This window comes from Synchiropus splendidus, chromosome 17, assembly GCF_027744825.2.
Source record: "Synchiropus splendidus isolate RoL2022-P1 chromosome 17, RoL_Sspl_1.0, whole genome shotgun sequence".
NCBI lineage: Eukaryota > Metazoa > Chordata > Actinopteri > Syngnathiformes > Callionymidae > Synchiropus > Synchiropus splendidus.
In genome coordinates, this window is record NC_071350.1 from 16,776,175 (window position 1) to 16,792,779 (window position 16,605).

Sequence of the window (16,605 nt, forward strand, 5' to 3'; positions counted from 1 at the left end):
CTGCATACAGAGGCTGCGTTATACACAATAACAAAGCACGTCGTGGGTCAGCTGATCGGTCCGCACACATTACATTTTTTCCGACTTTTTTCGGGGGCGTTCAAGTTCTGAATTTTCATTCGAAATCCAAAGCAAAAAAGCCTGGAAAAAGGGAGACTAGGAAAACGACCACTGTTCCCTGAAAAGACTGACTAGATGATCAGGATCAGGTTCTGCTGGAATCCTTGCTGTAGCCCTGGAAGCATCTTCCCAGCCTGACCAGGAGACACCACCCTGAAGCATCTGGAGTTTAGAAATGGAGCACTTACATTAATGTCCTCGAGGTCCAGAAAGTTCAGTATGATCCCGTTTCTTTTCCAGATGATGGGCGGCCGCAGGGTCCCCTGGATGGCACAGGTGAGAACCGCACTGAGGCCCACCGTCACCGTGGAGATGCTGATCCGCTGGTCTTCCGCCAGGCTCAGCTGGACCACCTCTGTACAAAGCAAGGAACAAAGGAAAGACCGTGTTGAACAGGCTGAGGTGAGCAGGACCATCTGAGCGAGGAGGATCGATGACTGCCATCGGGCCTTACAATCCACACAGCTTGACAAATGAACGTTTATTGAGATGAACATCAAGTTTAATTCACCTTAATGTAACAATCCATCCCTGGCACTGGAGCTAACACTCCAGAAGTGACTCACTAGAGTTTAAATCTGCATCTGCTTGACCTTTGCCACGAGGGACGAGGGAAAATATGTCTTCATAAAAGTTGAATAAATGACTGACAAGTTTCCAAAAACCCTTCACTTCTCACCAGATACCAGCGCCGCTCACAACTCCACACACACTCTCTCCAAATTAACTGCCGAGACGCCACTCATTTCATGAATTATGAAAATATTAATTTGTGGATTCAGGCAGTTCAAACCCCACCAAAATGTTCTGGCCGCGTTTATTCTCCAAAATTCATTAAAATCTGTTCATTCACTTCGAGTTATTTTGCTAACCGATAGATAGCGCTGACAATCACATCGCCACCTTGGTGGAGGTAAATAAAATAAGAAATGATATAATAATAATAAAAAAGGTGTTCAGTGGTGTTTTGTGGGAAGTAATCAAGTGAACGTCCAGTTTCTGACCAAAACCAAAAGTTGTGAGTCTGAAAAAATAAGTTTACAACCATGAAACTAAGGGCTAAAAAAACAAAAACAAAAAAAAAACCAATATAAGCTTCAATATAAGCAAAGCAAATAAATTCTGTTTGTATTCTGATCGAAAAAAGAAAAAAGCTTGGAAAAAAAAAATCAACAAAAAAGAAAAATCTAAATGAAATGCAAATAAAAACAAATAAAAAATACAAAAATCTAAATCAGAGTGAAAGATTTTTCCCACATTTAAATTCAAATAAATGATAATTTCTGATGCAATTATTATTTATTTTTTTAATGTTTTTTTTTTTTTTTTAACTTAAGACTATTTTGCTGGATATTTTATTTTTTATTTTTCTCAACATTTCGACACCAATTCAGTTCCGCGCCTTCGCCTCATATTTACCACCCTCCTGAGTCACGGCCTTCAGAGCGAAGACAAACATAGTAGCCCTTTCTCATCCCCTCCTCCACTTTGACAAACACTCGTGTAAAGGATCCTTGACAGCTCGGTCTGTCTGCAATGATTCTGAATTCCTCCGCCGCTGCACGCTGCCGGGTCCAACTAGGTTCTGATTCAGTTGAGGAGTGATTTGGGTGAACGGGGGAGGCTCTGAGTGCCACGTGGACAGATGAGGGATGAAGCCCATTGATCTGACATGGTTTCGGAGGGGAGTTTTTGGGGGGTAGCGGGAGTCTGACTGCACATGTGGAATTTATTACATGCAACAAATCCCTCTGTGGGTTATTTTGGCCTCATGCCGCAGCTGAGCGTGCTGACAGACAGCTCGCCCGGCCTCCTATTGATCCTTCCAGGAGAGATAGAGATGCAGGTGCGGGTCGCTCCGCTGATAAAGACCAAGTCCAACTTTCACTGCAGCTTTTTATGCTTTAATTCAACGACTCGAGCAGCTCATTCTGTTTATAGCAACGCTGGCGCTCATATTGACTGACCTTGTTTTATCACTTAGGGATTGTAAAACACATGGTGGCTTTTATTCGGATGCGGAGCCGTGGTTGTCATGGCAGGTCCTGTCAGAGGGCAACAAGCTAATATGATGACAGTCACCGGGGCAGAGCGGACTTTACGTTTGCCTTTAACCAACCCTAGAGAGCAGCTGGGATGAGGATCAGCTCCGCCAAGTTAGAGGCGGTGGTTCTTATCTTATCTTCTCCACTGACGGGGTCTTGTTCAGGAGTGAGGGAGCGTCAGATCGGCCACGAGCTTTGGGTGAGGATTGAAGGAACAAGCTCTGGAGATGTTGAAAAAAAAAAAAAAAATTATATATATATATATATATATATATATATATATATATATATATTTAAACATCCCCATATATACGGCTGTTCGAGAGCAATTTGCTCGACATCTAAAGTTTAAAGGTGGCATTCGATAAAAAATTAATCTAGTGAATTATAGAAATTGTGATGAATTAATCTCAATTAATCGCAGTTTAATCGTATAAGAATATTTGCCACAAGAAGCCACATTTTCAATTTGAATGAATGTGGTATATTACTGAATCAAATGATGGAGCCGTACATACATTTAAACAACAAAATATTTCTTATTCTGCATCAGTTTGACAATAACAAACGACAATAAATGGCGACTATATTCAAGTTTTTATATCGCCTTATTTAAACTAAAGCTCTTTCAATGTCTTGAAAATATTTGTATCAGAATTTCAATTTTATAAGAATTTCAAGTCCATTCAGAGTGGTGGAAACCATGGACATTGTGTAGAGAAAAACCTCCCTGAACCAAAGCAAACAGATGCTTTTGTTTGCTTTGGTTCAGGGATGATTCCATCGTGTTTGTTGTTGTTGTTCTCATCCTAGCTGCCACGCGTCTTGAGCAGCAGTGGACCAGGAACTCACTTAGGTGTTACTTGTGTAAGTGTCAAAAAGTCAGTTGATAAACCAGAATAAAGCCCCATCTAAACCTCTGGTTTCACTATGGTAATGTGAGAGACTGAGAGTCTTCAGTGAAGTTGGAAGGCTTCAGTCAGGACGGGTCTCAGAACGTATTAATCCAGTGCTTAGTGTTTGTAACTGCAGAGATTAACAGGGCCTGATCGTCCCACTTCTTCTGACAGAGCCTCAGTTGACCAGGACAAATCGTTCATGCGGGGCCAAAGTCTGGAGCAGCCGTCAGCATGGGAAGGATGTCTCGACATTATCGAGCTAATGATCGCTCCCTCCCCAAAAGGGGTCCAATGTGTAGGTTGGTAATTGACTTTCTGGGGAATTCAGGGGCTGAATGATCGATCACCTCCATGTACCGAGCTGCAGGTGGGCTGACGGCCAACCCAGAGCTCTACCTCTGTTGAACCCAGAGAGCCAGGAGACGGGGGTCAGGTGGAAGGATCGGGGTTCCGAACAGCTGAGGAACAGTTTATTCATGTAAGTGGAAGAAAGAATCAGAGAGCGAAGTCGTGCGACGGCAAAGCTAATTTAAGAGGAGGCGCCGCCATGATGGAAACAGAGGAGCGTTGAGGAAAGTGACAAGTGAATGTGTCTGCAGAGTGAGGAGCATTTGATGCAGAGCACGTACTCCATCTCCCAGGGAATAGCTAATGTGGTGGGCTCCAGACTGCGGCTCAGAGACTTGTCCCCTGCCACTTTTATGAGTCAGGCCCTCGTGCGCTGGAGTAAGACATCAAGCCAAAAAAAAAAAAAAAAAGTGGAGAAGCCGAACCGGGGACTGCAGAGGAAGGAGACGGGAAGAGAGGCGCAGGGTGCAGAGCTCGCAGAGGGGACAGATGGAGAGAAGGGTTTCTGTGTGTCTGGGAGGCCCGTCTGAGTAAATATTAATGTTTGCTCTGGATGTGTGTGGAGTTGTTTTCTGGACTCAGCAGAAGCTGAATCATATTGATGTCACATCCCCAGTCACCGACGCCACGGTTCACACCAGAACTGGTCTGTGACCCGGCGGATGGGTGATCCAGTTAATGACACTGGAAATGAATCATCTTGTTGCTGATGTCTTCAACTTCAACTGTTCTCTCTAGGTTTACCATATATTTAAAATCCAGAGGAAAACTCACATCAAGTACTGGAAATGGAACACAGTTTTACAGTGAGTACTGGAGCCTCAGTGCCAGACGCTGGTGGATTGTCTGTCTGCATGTGTCCCAGTCTCTCCCCTCCCTCACCCTTGACTGATGTTGAGAACCATCCACTCCCTGCTACTAACTAGTGACCGGCCGATGAAGCTTCATGAAACATCATGACACAGTGTCCCTATTCTCCCAGCTGGCAAATGACCTAAAACCAGGTCCTCAACATGGCTCCTGTGCCATATCCTGCCCAGCAGCTGCTTCTTTGTGAGCATTTTAAATGGTCGGAACTACTCTAAGGTTGATCCTATGTCGGAATTCAAACACCATTCGAAAGACGGGCACAAGCGCCCAAATAAGTGTCACGGTAGACCCCATCACCTTTGCTCAAGAGCTGCCCGAATACATGGCTCAAAAGTCGCTGCATGTGGGCTTCTCAGTACAATAACTCCAGAGCAGTCTGTGCGATTATAAACATTCCAGCGGCTCTTAAAAGAAGAAGCGGACAAACATAAGGCAGTATTACTTTGAGATTTATTCAAAGCTAATTTTGCTAGAAAATTTCGCGTTCTTCAGGTCCATTTATGCTCAAAGTTATATAGACGGATCCTTCTGTCCATGCTCTGCATTCATTTCCTCTGTATTTCTGCATGTTTCCACGCAGCTTACGAATACGGACCAAATGGAGTAGTACTACCATAAACCATAGGGGGCAGTGTTGCTGTAACAACCCGATACGTAGCTCTAATGACACATGAAGAAGACATAACAATGGTGGAAATTCTCCGTCCTCCAGTCACGATATGTTCAACAGCCTCACCAACCAACACCTCCTGCTGCCTCTCTTTCCTCTTTTGAGCAAGATGAACGCTTCCACAGTCGCCACGTTAGTTCTGGAGTTTAGCGTCATAAACCTTTGACTCTGGGCTGCTCCCCCTGGTGGCTATATGGCTAAACAGTTACGGTGCCATTGTTTGAAAAGGACGGGCACGATTTCGTACGTAAAGGGAGCATCAATCCATAGCGCGTGAGAGAGAGACCACCAGGCTGCTCAGTCTAAATCAGAGTAGTTGAAAACACCTGCTCTCATCAACTGGCAGAGAAACTGAATCATGAAAGTCTGGGACTGAAAGCTGCTATAAATATGTAGAGGAGTATGAAGTCCTGTTTTATCATTAGAGTTTGCTTATTCATTTTAGAATTCTAACCATGTTATCCAAATTCCAGTTGGGCTGTTTGGTAATTTTCATATTTAAACCTGCATCAAACTACGTTTCATGTCATAATGTGGTGTAGAAAAGCTGTAATGCACACAGACAATGAGAATAACTTCATGTTTAGTCTCAACCTGAGTTGAAGAACATAGCACTTGTTTGACTTTCATGAACCAAGCAGCTGGTTGCAGGGGTGCGAGTCACCACAGCAGCCACTTGTTATGAGGTTGTGTGAGGTTGTGTGGGACTGTGTTCCACCAGTTATAGTGCTAGGTTGATTCAGTTCAAATAGAGCATCAGAAAACAGTGTAAATCCTGACTGTGCTCCATTGATTCAGTTCCCATCCTGGATATATGAAGATCAATAGAATTAGCAGGACATGCTGACGGCCTCTGCGACCACAACAACGGCCGAGGGAGCTGCGACTGTACATGTGGGGAGACAGGACTCACACTGGGAGCACACAAGTAGATAAATGATCTGGTAGGGTCGCGCAGAGTCGCTCTCAGCGGGGGGCGCCGCATCTATGAGTAGATGCATCATCCGTGTGTTCAAACTCACTGGATTAATATCACATCATGTCGCGCACACGCAGAAGTGAGCGCTCGCTCGCTCGGTCGTGTCACCACGGAGATGGAGCACCGACAGCAGCAGGAACGCATGTCGTGAAGGGAAATACATGTGGAGCAATTATTGATGAAGACACGGAAGTGCAGACGCATTGCTAACAGATGTTGCCTTGAAACCAAAGGTTATAAGCACGGTATTTTGCAGTAATAACGCCATAAAGGTGGTTACGCTATACACGTCGTGTTGAGAATTAAAGTCCTTTTTAATCAGTGATGCTGACAAATATTTTGAGAGCCGCACTGAGAAATAGCTTAAATTTTATTGTTAAAAAAAAAAAAAAATCTAAATAATAAGTATAGCATTTCACTTTATTGTGCCATATTTTGCTATTCATCTAAATCTAAAATAAAATAGAATAAAATACTACATATATATGTATATATAATATTAGATATATATATATATATATATATATATATAAAATAACATCAATTACAGTCATAAAACATGTATTTGCTTTTACAAATTAAAAATGAAATTTACTTAAAAAACATATATATATACATATATATACAAAACAGGCTTAAAACAGGCTTTTGTAGTAGTGAATGTAGAGTGTCTGCTGCAGGTGGCTGTTCCTCTATGTGTGTGGCCGCTGCATGTGGGAGGGGTTGCCGAGTGAGTGACGTCTCTCCAGAAGTGAAGAGGTGCCCGGTGCGTGTCCAGCTCTGAATGTGCGCTTCTGTGCAGTTTGGCTGTGACAAAGTCATAAACCAAGTCACGCTCTGTCCCAGACTGGCCTCATCCCTGTCCCAGCTCCAGCCCACAACAGGACATCAAACCCTGGAGTGAGCGCTCCAGCACCTCCCCTGTGACACTCTACCACGGTCCAGTGTGGAGACAGGAAAGGTTTTACACCTCAATATGAAGAAAAAACAGTCAGTAAATGTAGCTAGCGGGACACGTCTGCATACAGAGGCTGCGTTATACACAATAACAAAGCGCGTCGTGGGCCAGCTGATCGGTCTGCGCACGTTATGTTTTTTCTGGCTTTTTTCGGGGGCGTTCAAGTTCTGAATTTTCATTCGAAATCTGATAATAAAAATGACCAAATTTTTGTTCAAACTCCGACTTGTTCGAATTCCGGGACGTTAGAAAACCGAGGTACCACTGTATACATCTATTCTAAGTGAAGTACATAAAACATAAGCATCATGCAGCTGATATTGAACTTGACTCTTCTCCATTCTTGTACGTTTATTGCCCATGATTCATGTGAAGGCCCTTCATACGCTGAACATCGCCTCAGTAAACAAACAAGGCGACTTATAGGAAAATTCCATTGTGCTCTTCTTTTTATCTGCAGCGCACACAAAGCCCACTTATCTGCCGCTCTGTAACCCACACACAGAAACTTAAGCTCTTCCTCTCGGAGTGTGCCGGCGCGGTGATTATTCATGGGAAGGAGATGGGGCTGAGTAATCAGCGGCCAGCTCATTAATCACATTCGATGCAGACCCTTAATCTCCTCCACAGGTACCGAGGAATCCTCTGCCACTCACGCACCGCCTCTCCCCAACTTCACTCTGCTTCCCAGCTCCACTTCCTCTCGCCGGCTTTGTTCCCATCTTTGGCTCTTCAGCAGCCAAGTGTCCAAGACCCTTTCCATCCCAGGCGGTGTGTTTCGCGAAGCTCCGCTTCTTCCTGCTGCTCTGCTTTAAGTGATTTGCCCGGCCTTGACTCATGCCATGATCCGGATCACAGCACCGTTTGAGGAAGTAACCGAGGTTGGGTGAATGAGTTGAATTATTTCACCTCAAAAACACCTTCCATCCATCTGGATGTCAGCAGCTGAAGTCAGACTTTTCTCTCCAGTCCAGTTTTACAGGTGATTCCTGAGATGTTCCCATGCCATCTTCAGCCATGGTCCTCCCTTTGACCGCAACTCATTCCATAAAAATCAGCACAGGGTCAGAACCAGGTCCATTAACGCTCAACGTAGCATACAGACCCGGATCCGGACGGAAACTTCTGTCTGTGCTCTGAAATCATTCAGTTCGTATTTCTACATGCTTCCACAAAGCTTACGGATCCAGACCAAACTTCTTCTTCTTCTACTTATGGACTAGTATTTATTTATTTATTTTTGGACATATAGTTTAGTTTTTGGAAACCGGAGGCCGCAAACCGAAATTTTGTTGCCATAATATAGTGATATGTTTTTGTGCAATGACAATAAAGAAAGTCCAAGTCTAAACAGAGCAGTACCTCAGAAGACCATGGGGGGCAGTGTTGCTGTTCCTCCCCGATACGAACCTCTGATGAGACACAAAGACGACATAACAACGTTGGAAATTCTCCGTCCTCCAGCCTCAGCAGCCACCACCTCCGTCTTCCTCTTAATCCTCTGTATCAATACTTCTTCCACAGTCTGTTTTGGGGTTTGCCTTATGACTCTGGACTCCCCCTATATTGCCGACCAACAATACTCCTGGACAGGTGGCAACAGCGTTTGAAAATGTCAGGCAAAATTTTGTCCGTAAAGGCACCATAAATGAACCATAACGTGGCCGTAACGCTGCCAAGATAAAAACTAAATAAATCGGAAACGTAAACTACATTAAAGAGAAAGCCATTCTTACAAGGAGCTGTATATTTAGCGTATTGAGTTGATAAAAATGTGGCTTTTTATTTGTGGAAATAATAATAATTTTATATATATATATATATATATATATATATAGCTCCTTTCACCAGTGTTTAATGATGTCATAAAAAAATAACTTTGTCACATTAAAAATTGATGGTGTTCGGCATGACATGATGGATGACCGCCGGAAGAAATATTGCCTATAGCGAGAATCATAAATAACCTCACCAGCGGCTTGTTAGCGTATATGCATGCCACAGCTTTGCGCTTGGCTCGGCATTTTTGACTCGATGACCAGCATTTGTTCTTCAAGGTAAATCACATCAATATGAAGCCGGAATGACATTCGTGTACAGTATGACTGCTGATGGAGCATGGATGATTCAGCTCGATGCTAATATAATTCATGTAGTTCATATAAAATATTTTTAAAAAGTATAAATAAAACACAGCAAATAACAATAGCGCCACTCATGAAAGTGCGTGGAGTGAAGGTCGATGGTGTTTTCTCATCCATCCTCAGTAATACATTCCATGTGCGACAATAAATCTGGGTGGAAAATGTACTTTATGAAAAGGTGTTGTACTTGTCAACTTTGCAAATGTCCTGATTTGGTCAAAACTGTGGCGGGCATCGCATCGTCGCCACACTCAGCAGCAGCTGCGGGCTGAAGGTATCAAACCCTTCCCATAAGCGGTTCTTGGGGAAACTTCACGCTGCAATATCAGAGGCCAGGCCAGCAGTCATTTCCCTGAGGCACACTTCCTGTGAGCAAGGCGCCGCCGCGGTTAAAAGGGAGGCGAAAAAAGAAAAAGCCGGCGTCAGCGTTTACGCTCGCCATTCCACCCTGTGATTCATGTGTTTTGACTCCTGTAGGTCGTGGATCCGTCGACCTCCTGGCATTATCAAATTGCACTGACCGAGATGAGAGGCATCGAGTGGACCTCCATGCTTCCCTGACATTTCCCTTCAGTTCAAGTCAAATACCTGTGTGCGTCTTTCACTTTCTCAAAAAGACTTTTTATTTTGGCATTTAAGGATTCAACCGTATCACCACTAGGCTGACGGAGCTTCATGAAATATCCTTGTTTTAGAAGGTTACACTTCACTTGTAATCTTTGTCTTCTTTAAAAAAAAAAAAAATAAATAAAAATAAAAAAAAATATATATATATATATATTTATATATATATATATATATATATATATATTTTTTTTTTTTTACAACAATGCCACCTACAGACCAGAGTTAGACTGAAGCTTCATGAAGCTCTGTTGCTTTTAGAGCCGACGCTCTGCATGGGAATCTTCGCTTGAATAAACACCTTGGATCAGAGTGAGATTGAAGCGTCATGAAGCACGGATGTTCTGAGACGCGACACTTTTTACACAGACAGCGCCACCTACCGACCATCGTAAGACTGAAGTTTCACGAAACTCCGTTGTTTTGAGAACCGACACTCTGCTTCAATGAAATTCGACAGCGCCACCTACAGAACAGAGTAAGACTGAAGCTTCATGAAGCTCTGTTCTTTTAAAAAGCGACACTTTGCTTAGCGATCTTTTGCTTGAAAACGTTAATAACACCATGCTTCACTAGGCCAACAGCGCCACCTACAGGGCAGTGTGAGACCGGAGCTTCATTAAGCACTGTTCATTTGAGAGGCAACCCTTTTTACACAGACAGCGCCACCTACCGACCAGCGTAAGACTGAAGTTTCATTAACCACTGTCCATTTCAGAGGCGACACTTTTTTCACAGACAGCGCCACCTATGGACCAAAAAAAGAATAAAGCTTCATGAAACACCGGGAACCCATTGTGAGCTGCCAGACTTTCCCAGTTTTTCCTCTTCTTCTTCTTGAAACATAAATATATAGAAATATTTCATCATAAACAAAACAAATACTTATATTTTCTCATGGCTCTGATCTCCATTGATGCAGGATCTTCTCAATTTAAACATTTTCTGTGATTCAAAACCCAATATCAAACTCTGCATCCGGAGTTTCGGGGAGGTTTTGGAAGCCTTATTGTGTGACCCTCAGCTACTGACAGCAGTTTTCATTCCAAAACAGATGATCTATCAGTGAAGGAGATGTGCATCACCGGCCCTTGTCCATCATGTCCGAGTCACTTAAACAACTTTAACAAAGGCCTGAGGAGTTTGAGTGTCCCACAAAGGTCAGATCTGTGGCTCCAAGTGCAGAGAAATGGGAACCTTTCATCAAATGTCATCAGCTATCTTGATGGAATATTTATGGCTCCAGTTTCAAGTCGCCTTGAGACTCCAGCTCCACGTAATCCTTCGGACTTCATTCAGTCCAATAAGAAGCCATTTAAGGCTTATCTGAGCCTCCACAGCGATCGGCCAATCAAAATAATCTGCTCATGAAAAGGCTGACCCCCGACTCCGACGCCCTCCGTGGCCCTTCCCGACGCTAGCGGCGACAGCATCGTCTGACAGACCTGACTAAGTTTCAGTCTGGCGAAAGAGGAGGAAGATTAGTGGCCGGAGGGAGAAGTCCGACTTGACCAGAAGCAGAAGAGCCTGACCCCAATTGTTTTCTGCTTGAGACGTAGTGGCATTGGTTCAGGTTTTACACCACTGCTACGAGAAGAGGGTTAAACACAGGGAGGAAAAGATGTTTCAGTTGTTCTCGGCTGCTAAAGTCCTGCGGCAAACCCTTCAGTAGCTACACAAGGAGCCACATCTTAGCAAGCACTGCTTTCCGTCTTTGTTACCCGTAGACCCCCAAACGTCCACCTGACTGGGAGTTCCACTCATGAACAAAATCCCGTGTGGCAAGAAGGTGAGCGTGGTTGCACTTCGGTCAATGGTGCGGTGGAAAGGTAACACTTCTTGGGGCACTTCAGCGAATACGCAAATACGCTGTGACTCAACACTGTAAAAGTAAATAACTGCTCAACATTTTTGGTTTCATTTTAAAGCTGTTAGAAGTAACAGCCACATCCTGAGGAGCAGTTAGCCTCATGCCAGGGAGACGAATCACCAAGACTGGTGCAGCCACATATTTTAAGTCAAGTTTACAGACGTAAACGTGGGCCCCCTGCCTGCTTCCACTCTCCATAGACAATTAATTTCTGGAAATTATCGCTGGGGTTTCTCCAAAAATACGGCTCATTTATCAGCAGGTTTTCGACAGGAAGTTGAACCAAATGGCCCGAGTCATAATTAAATCAGCTCTTTAATACGAAGACTAATTCTGTTTTGACTTATTGTCGGAGGGAGCTGCTGATATCAGAGTAAACTCACTCAGGTCCCTTTGCACTTTCATATTCAATTGACTTCGACATCAGCTGAGATTGTTGTGGCTATTTGCTGTTAAATGTATTTATTATTTTCAATATTTCAACTTGAGGTGTCACTCACGCTGGTTTTCTCCTCGCCATGGAGTTTTGTGAAAAAATAATTCTCCCAAATCTCACCTGCCTCTTTGCTACACATGTAAACAAATGTGCGCAGCTACTGCCTCCAATGGTTTTTATGTTTTTTTTTGGATGCAGGACAAGCTAAAACCATGCGCCTCTATGGAATGTGTGAGTCTCAGTTCTGCTCAGCTGTTTGAAGATGAGCATTTATCAACACCTCAGTCGGCTCTGCGCTTTTTTTTACTCCCTCCAATCTCATTTCTGCATAAAATGAGTTTGTTCTGGGATAACGCAATGAAAACAAAGGCTATGAATCATCGCAACTCAAATGGATGTGTTGTGTTTGTGGTCGGCCGCCTGTTGCAAACCTGATTCTGTGGCGGCATTGTGTTGACTGGTATTAATGGTCATACGGCAAAAGGAGGTCAAAGGAGGGGGGGACATCTGTCATGGCTGGAGCACCTCGGTGATGGTTTTGAAGTGTTTCACTCTGGGCTTTTCAAACTGGAGCTCCATGGATCGCGATTCTGCAATTTTTAAATGTAGCTTATTACGTTAAAAAAAAGTGCATAACAATGAACGGGATCAGGTCGAGACAGCATCACAACTATAGGTGTTGCCTCCATATTGGAAAGACCTGGTCACAAAGGATGAAGCATCACTGCTTCATGAGACATTGTCCAAACATAGTTATAACCTCTGTCATAACACTGTTATTGTAACCAACAATGGGGCTCAAAAGAGCATTGTATTGTGGGCCGCAGTCGCCATGTTTACGGGCAATAGACTGTTTACATTCACTGTGGAATCCAGCACTGTATGAGGACCACACAAAGACTCGGTACCTTGGAAAATGAGAGAAATTGTCGGAATTGATCTGTATGAGGTGAACTACGGTGTGTAACCTCCACGGTAGAAAAGCAAGTTCCAATACACGTCTGAATTATTTGTTGGTGTTTGAAATCTGAGTCTTAGCGTTAGCATTATAGCGAAAGGTAAACATTATATAGGTATAGAGCTCTACGTGCACATGGACTTGTTGACACGGTAACACTTTTAAAAGTCAAACATAGTAGATTTCTGAAAAGTGGAACGCGACATCGAAGACTTAAGTTTGGAAAATCTTTTGCCACTTTCTCCTTCTGTCATTTGGCCCTTGGCAAAGCAGCCCAGCTCCCACCTGCAAACTTCCATTGAAACTGTTGAGGTTTATGTAGTAAAGTTGTGGTTTAATGTTGTGTTGTTGCGTCTAAACTTGTTGCGGCTTTTGCCAATGTCGCTGTGTTGTAGCGTCGCGTCTGCTGTGAGCTTTACCAGCCGCCACGCTGAAGACCGCCATTGTAAGATATTCTAACAGATACATGTAATGCCCAAGGAAAAGGATGAACATTCGACGCTCATTCACAGGTACGACATCGCCGTATTGTGTTGTAACGATAAGCCAGGTAGAAAGGAAGGAGTGCTCCGGAGAGGAGGCGTGAAGCAGGACACATCAATAGAGGCGGGATAATAAATGATTTTCTTGCCAGAGAGGGATTTAGATAAAAGCAGACCACATGCCGCAGCACCAACAGCCCGCAGCGCTCTGCTGGAGTATAGGGACACAGTGGAACACACTCGCAGCCCCCGGGGCGCCCAGCTTGCCAGGGAGAGAGGAAGGAGAGACGGCGGGGGCAGAAGAGAAATGATAAAAAAAAGGGGGGTAATAGGTCGAAGAAAATCCCCTCCAGTGCCTTCGGGGATTTACATGTCTATGGCTAATTAGAGACGTAAAGAGCAAATGAAAGCGTTGGAAATGAAAGAAAGATAGATGAGGGGAAAGCGGATTGAGCACGCTTAATAACTGTGTAATTATAAGAGCGACTGGAGGAGTTTTAGGACGGTCACTGTGTCGCCAATAATGATCCCGAGATGTAGCTGCCTCACCACCTTAGAACGGAGGTGAAAAATGGGAAAACTTTCACTCTGGTTGCAGTATTTTTAGATGCAAAGATTTATTTCTTTGTTGCTTCCGGCCTTATATCCATCCATCACTTGCCATGGACAACTTGGTAACCCAGTGTCATTGTCACACCGCCTCTTCCCCGAATATCTGACCCTAAACTTGCACTCATTTACATGTCAATACTTGATCTTCGAGGCAGGACGATGCTACTGGCATGATCTGGCAGTCAGTCCCATGCTCTGCTGTTCAAAACCCAGCTGTACACTTCACCACGAGCAACATTTGACTGGGAAAACCTCAAGGTTACATTCTAACCAGCGACACTGGCACCAAGCCGTCAGGCGAAAAATGATCCCACTAGATTCTTGACACTGTAGACGGAGAGGAAACCTGGCCAAACATAAAGCAAGAAACTTGGGACATGGGTCCAAATAGCCGGGTTAACTGGACTATTGTAGATACCCATAGGTCACCAAATATGCTGTGCTCAGAGCGACAGGGAGCTTGGTGTAGCTGCAGTGCTCAGGTGGAAACAAGGGGCGATTCTTGAGTCTAGTGTGGGAAGTCTACTGTCGCAATATGATCGCAGGTCAGAAAGTCGCTTGGGTCCTGGACCTTGACTTGGCTCCATTTTTTTGCAGTACTCACTCCATCCAGCGGGGGGCAGCATGTGTCGAACTGAGATCCACGAAGAAGCAGCTCTTGAACAACATTACAGTCCCATGAACTGAGTGAGACATGAGGGATGACTGCACTCTATGACGCGACCATTTCAATAGGTTATAAAAAAAGCAGTAACAGGATAAATGTCGCCTGGACCTGGCAGTAGTTTTCCAGATTACTTACATCTTAAACCCCCCCATATCTCAACACAAAACTCTCATCTGTGAGAATTCCCTCGACCTGTGTAGCATTTCTAAACTCTTTTTCTCTACTGCCTGATCAATAAATTCCAGGAACAATATCTCAGCAACAACAACACCAACCTTTTGTAAAGGTTATGATATGACAATTTCTCCCCGTGGAATTCTTCCCGGGTTCATATGTTGAGTTTGCCAGAAGCTATGTATATAATATACACATTCGTCCTGCGGCGCCGCTGAAGAGTTCCTTTGTGGGCCTCGGATGCTTTGCACAATAAAACAAGAAAATGGCCCGCTATCTGTCCCGCGAGAGAAACCAGAGTTTCCATCCTGCCGCCTCACACCAACACCGTAAATTATTGCTTCGCTTTATGTCGGAGCATCCTGCAGGAGAACTCCCAGTGTTCTTAATTCAAATAAATACTTCTATTGTTCACTCAATAAAGGCTGAGCCAGATAAGGGGACTTCACTGGTGAAGGACTGAGGGACTCTAACCAAAATAATAATAACCTCCTTCAATATTTCCATAAATCTATGCTCAATATTCCACACTAGAAAAGTGCGTCTGCCAGCTTGCTGTCGGGTTTTACTGGAGATAAACCAGAGCAGGAGTCTGAGCGGGAACCGTCTCCATGGTGATGGTGTCGCATCACACTTGCAGGCAAGGTCACTCCAGTTCAAGTCATTGACTTGGACTGTTCCACAGAAGTCACCTGGCTGCATTCCATGGTGACACTTTAGGCTTTCAACTGCATTTCCTCATGAGATCAGAATGGCGTCACAGGAACTTAGTGGCAGGGCCGAAAACAAAACAAAACAGAGGCAGAGCAAAGTCTCTCCGGAAAAACCACGAGATCTATTGATAAATTTGGGCCGCCCCAAACGGTGGCAGGTCAAGTCACTTGTCTCCAACAAGACATCTCACTCTTGCTATAATGAACAATAGAATCTGTCAGGACCGATGAGACAAAATCTCTGGTCCTTTGGGGTGAACACAGTTACCATGTATCCAAAGGACAAGATGCTATGAGGACACGGTGAACCGCTTCAAGCGAGCCATGTTGGGACCCGCGCTCCTTATCTGTGTCCAATCCATCCATCCATAACTGCAGGTCGACCATAAACCAGGGGTCACATCTTCACCTGTGACACTTCTGACATAACTTACTTTATATTTCAATAACCATGTCATTACATTATGATAACATGGTTATTACATTAACACATGTAATAATAATAATGGGCTACTCCTTTTGTGTCCAATCCATCCATCCATCACTGCAGGTCGACCATAGACCAGGGGTCACATCTCCACCTGTGACACTTCTGAAATAACTTACTTTATATTTCAATAACCACGTTATTACCTTATGATAAAATGGTTATTACATTAACATATTTTGAATAACCAATGGGCTACTCCTTTCGGGGGGCACCAGGTTGCTGTGTGTATTTGAAGATCAATGCCAACATGAAAGAAAAATCACAAACAACAACAACAAAAAAGCAGATCTCATCGTAGACCGGATAAAACAGGCAGAGGTCAGTAATTGAGCCTCCTCCACACTAGTCTTCCTCTCGGCTTCCACAGTAGCGTTGGACTCAATACATGAGTCTGAGGTTAAACAGACACACACTGTTGCCATAGCAACCACCCTGGCATCCTAACTATTGCATGCAGAGCAGGTTGTGGGTGACCACTGTAGTCAGACGGGAAGTGGGAATTTAGGAGGATGTGAACTGCATTAACAAGTGGTGTGGGAACCGAAA

General features: G+C 44.1%; 1 protein-coding gene across 2 annotated transcripts in view; it reads right to left on the reverse strand.

Moving 5' to 3' along the window:
• Positions 1-16,605, reverse strand: part of fstl4 (follistatin-like 4) — a 159,928-nt gene that overhangs the window by 24,600 nt on the left and 118,723 nt on the right. For both annotated transcript variants that reach the window (XM_053846544.1, XM_053846543.1), the window contains exon 7: positions 309-475. In XM_053846544.1, coding sequence (XP_053702519.1) covers positions 309-475 — 167 coding nt within the window. The remainder of the gene's footprint in view (positions 1-308; positions 476-16,605) is intronic.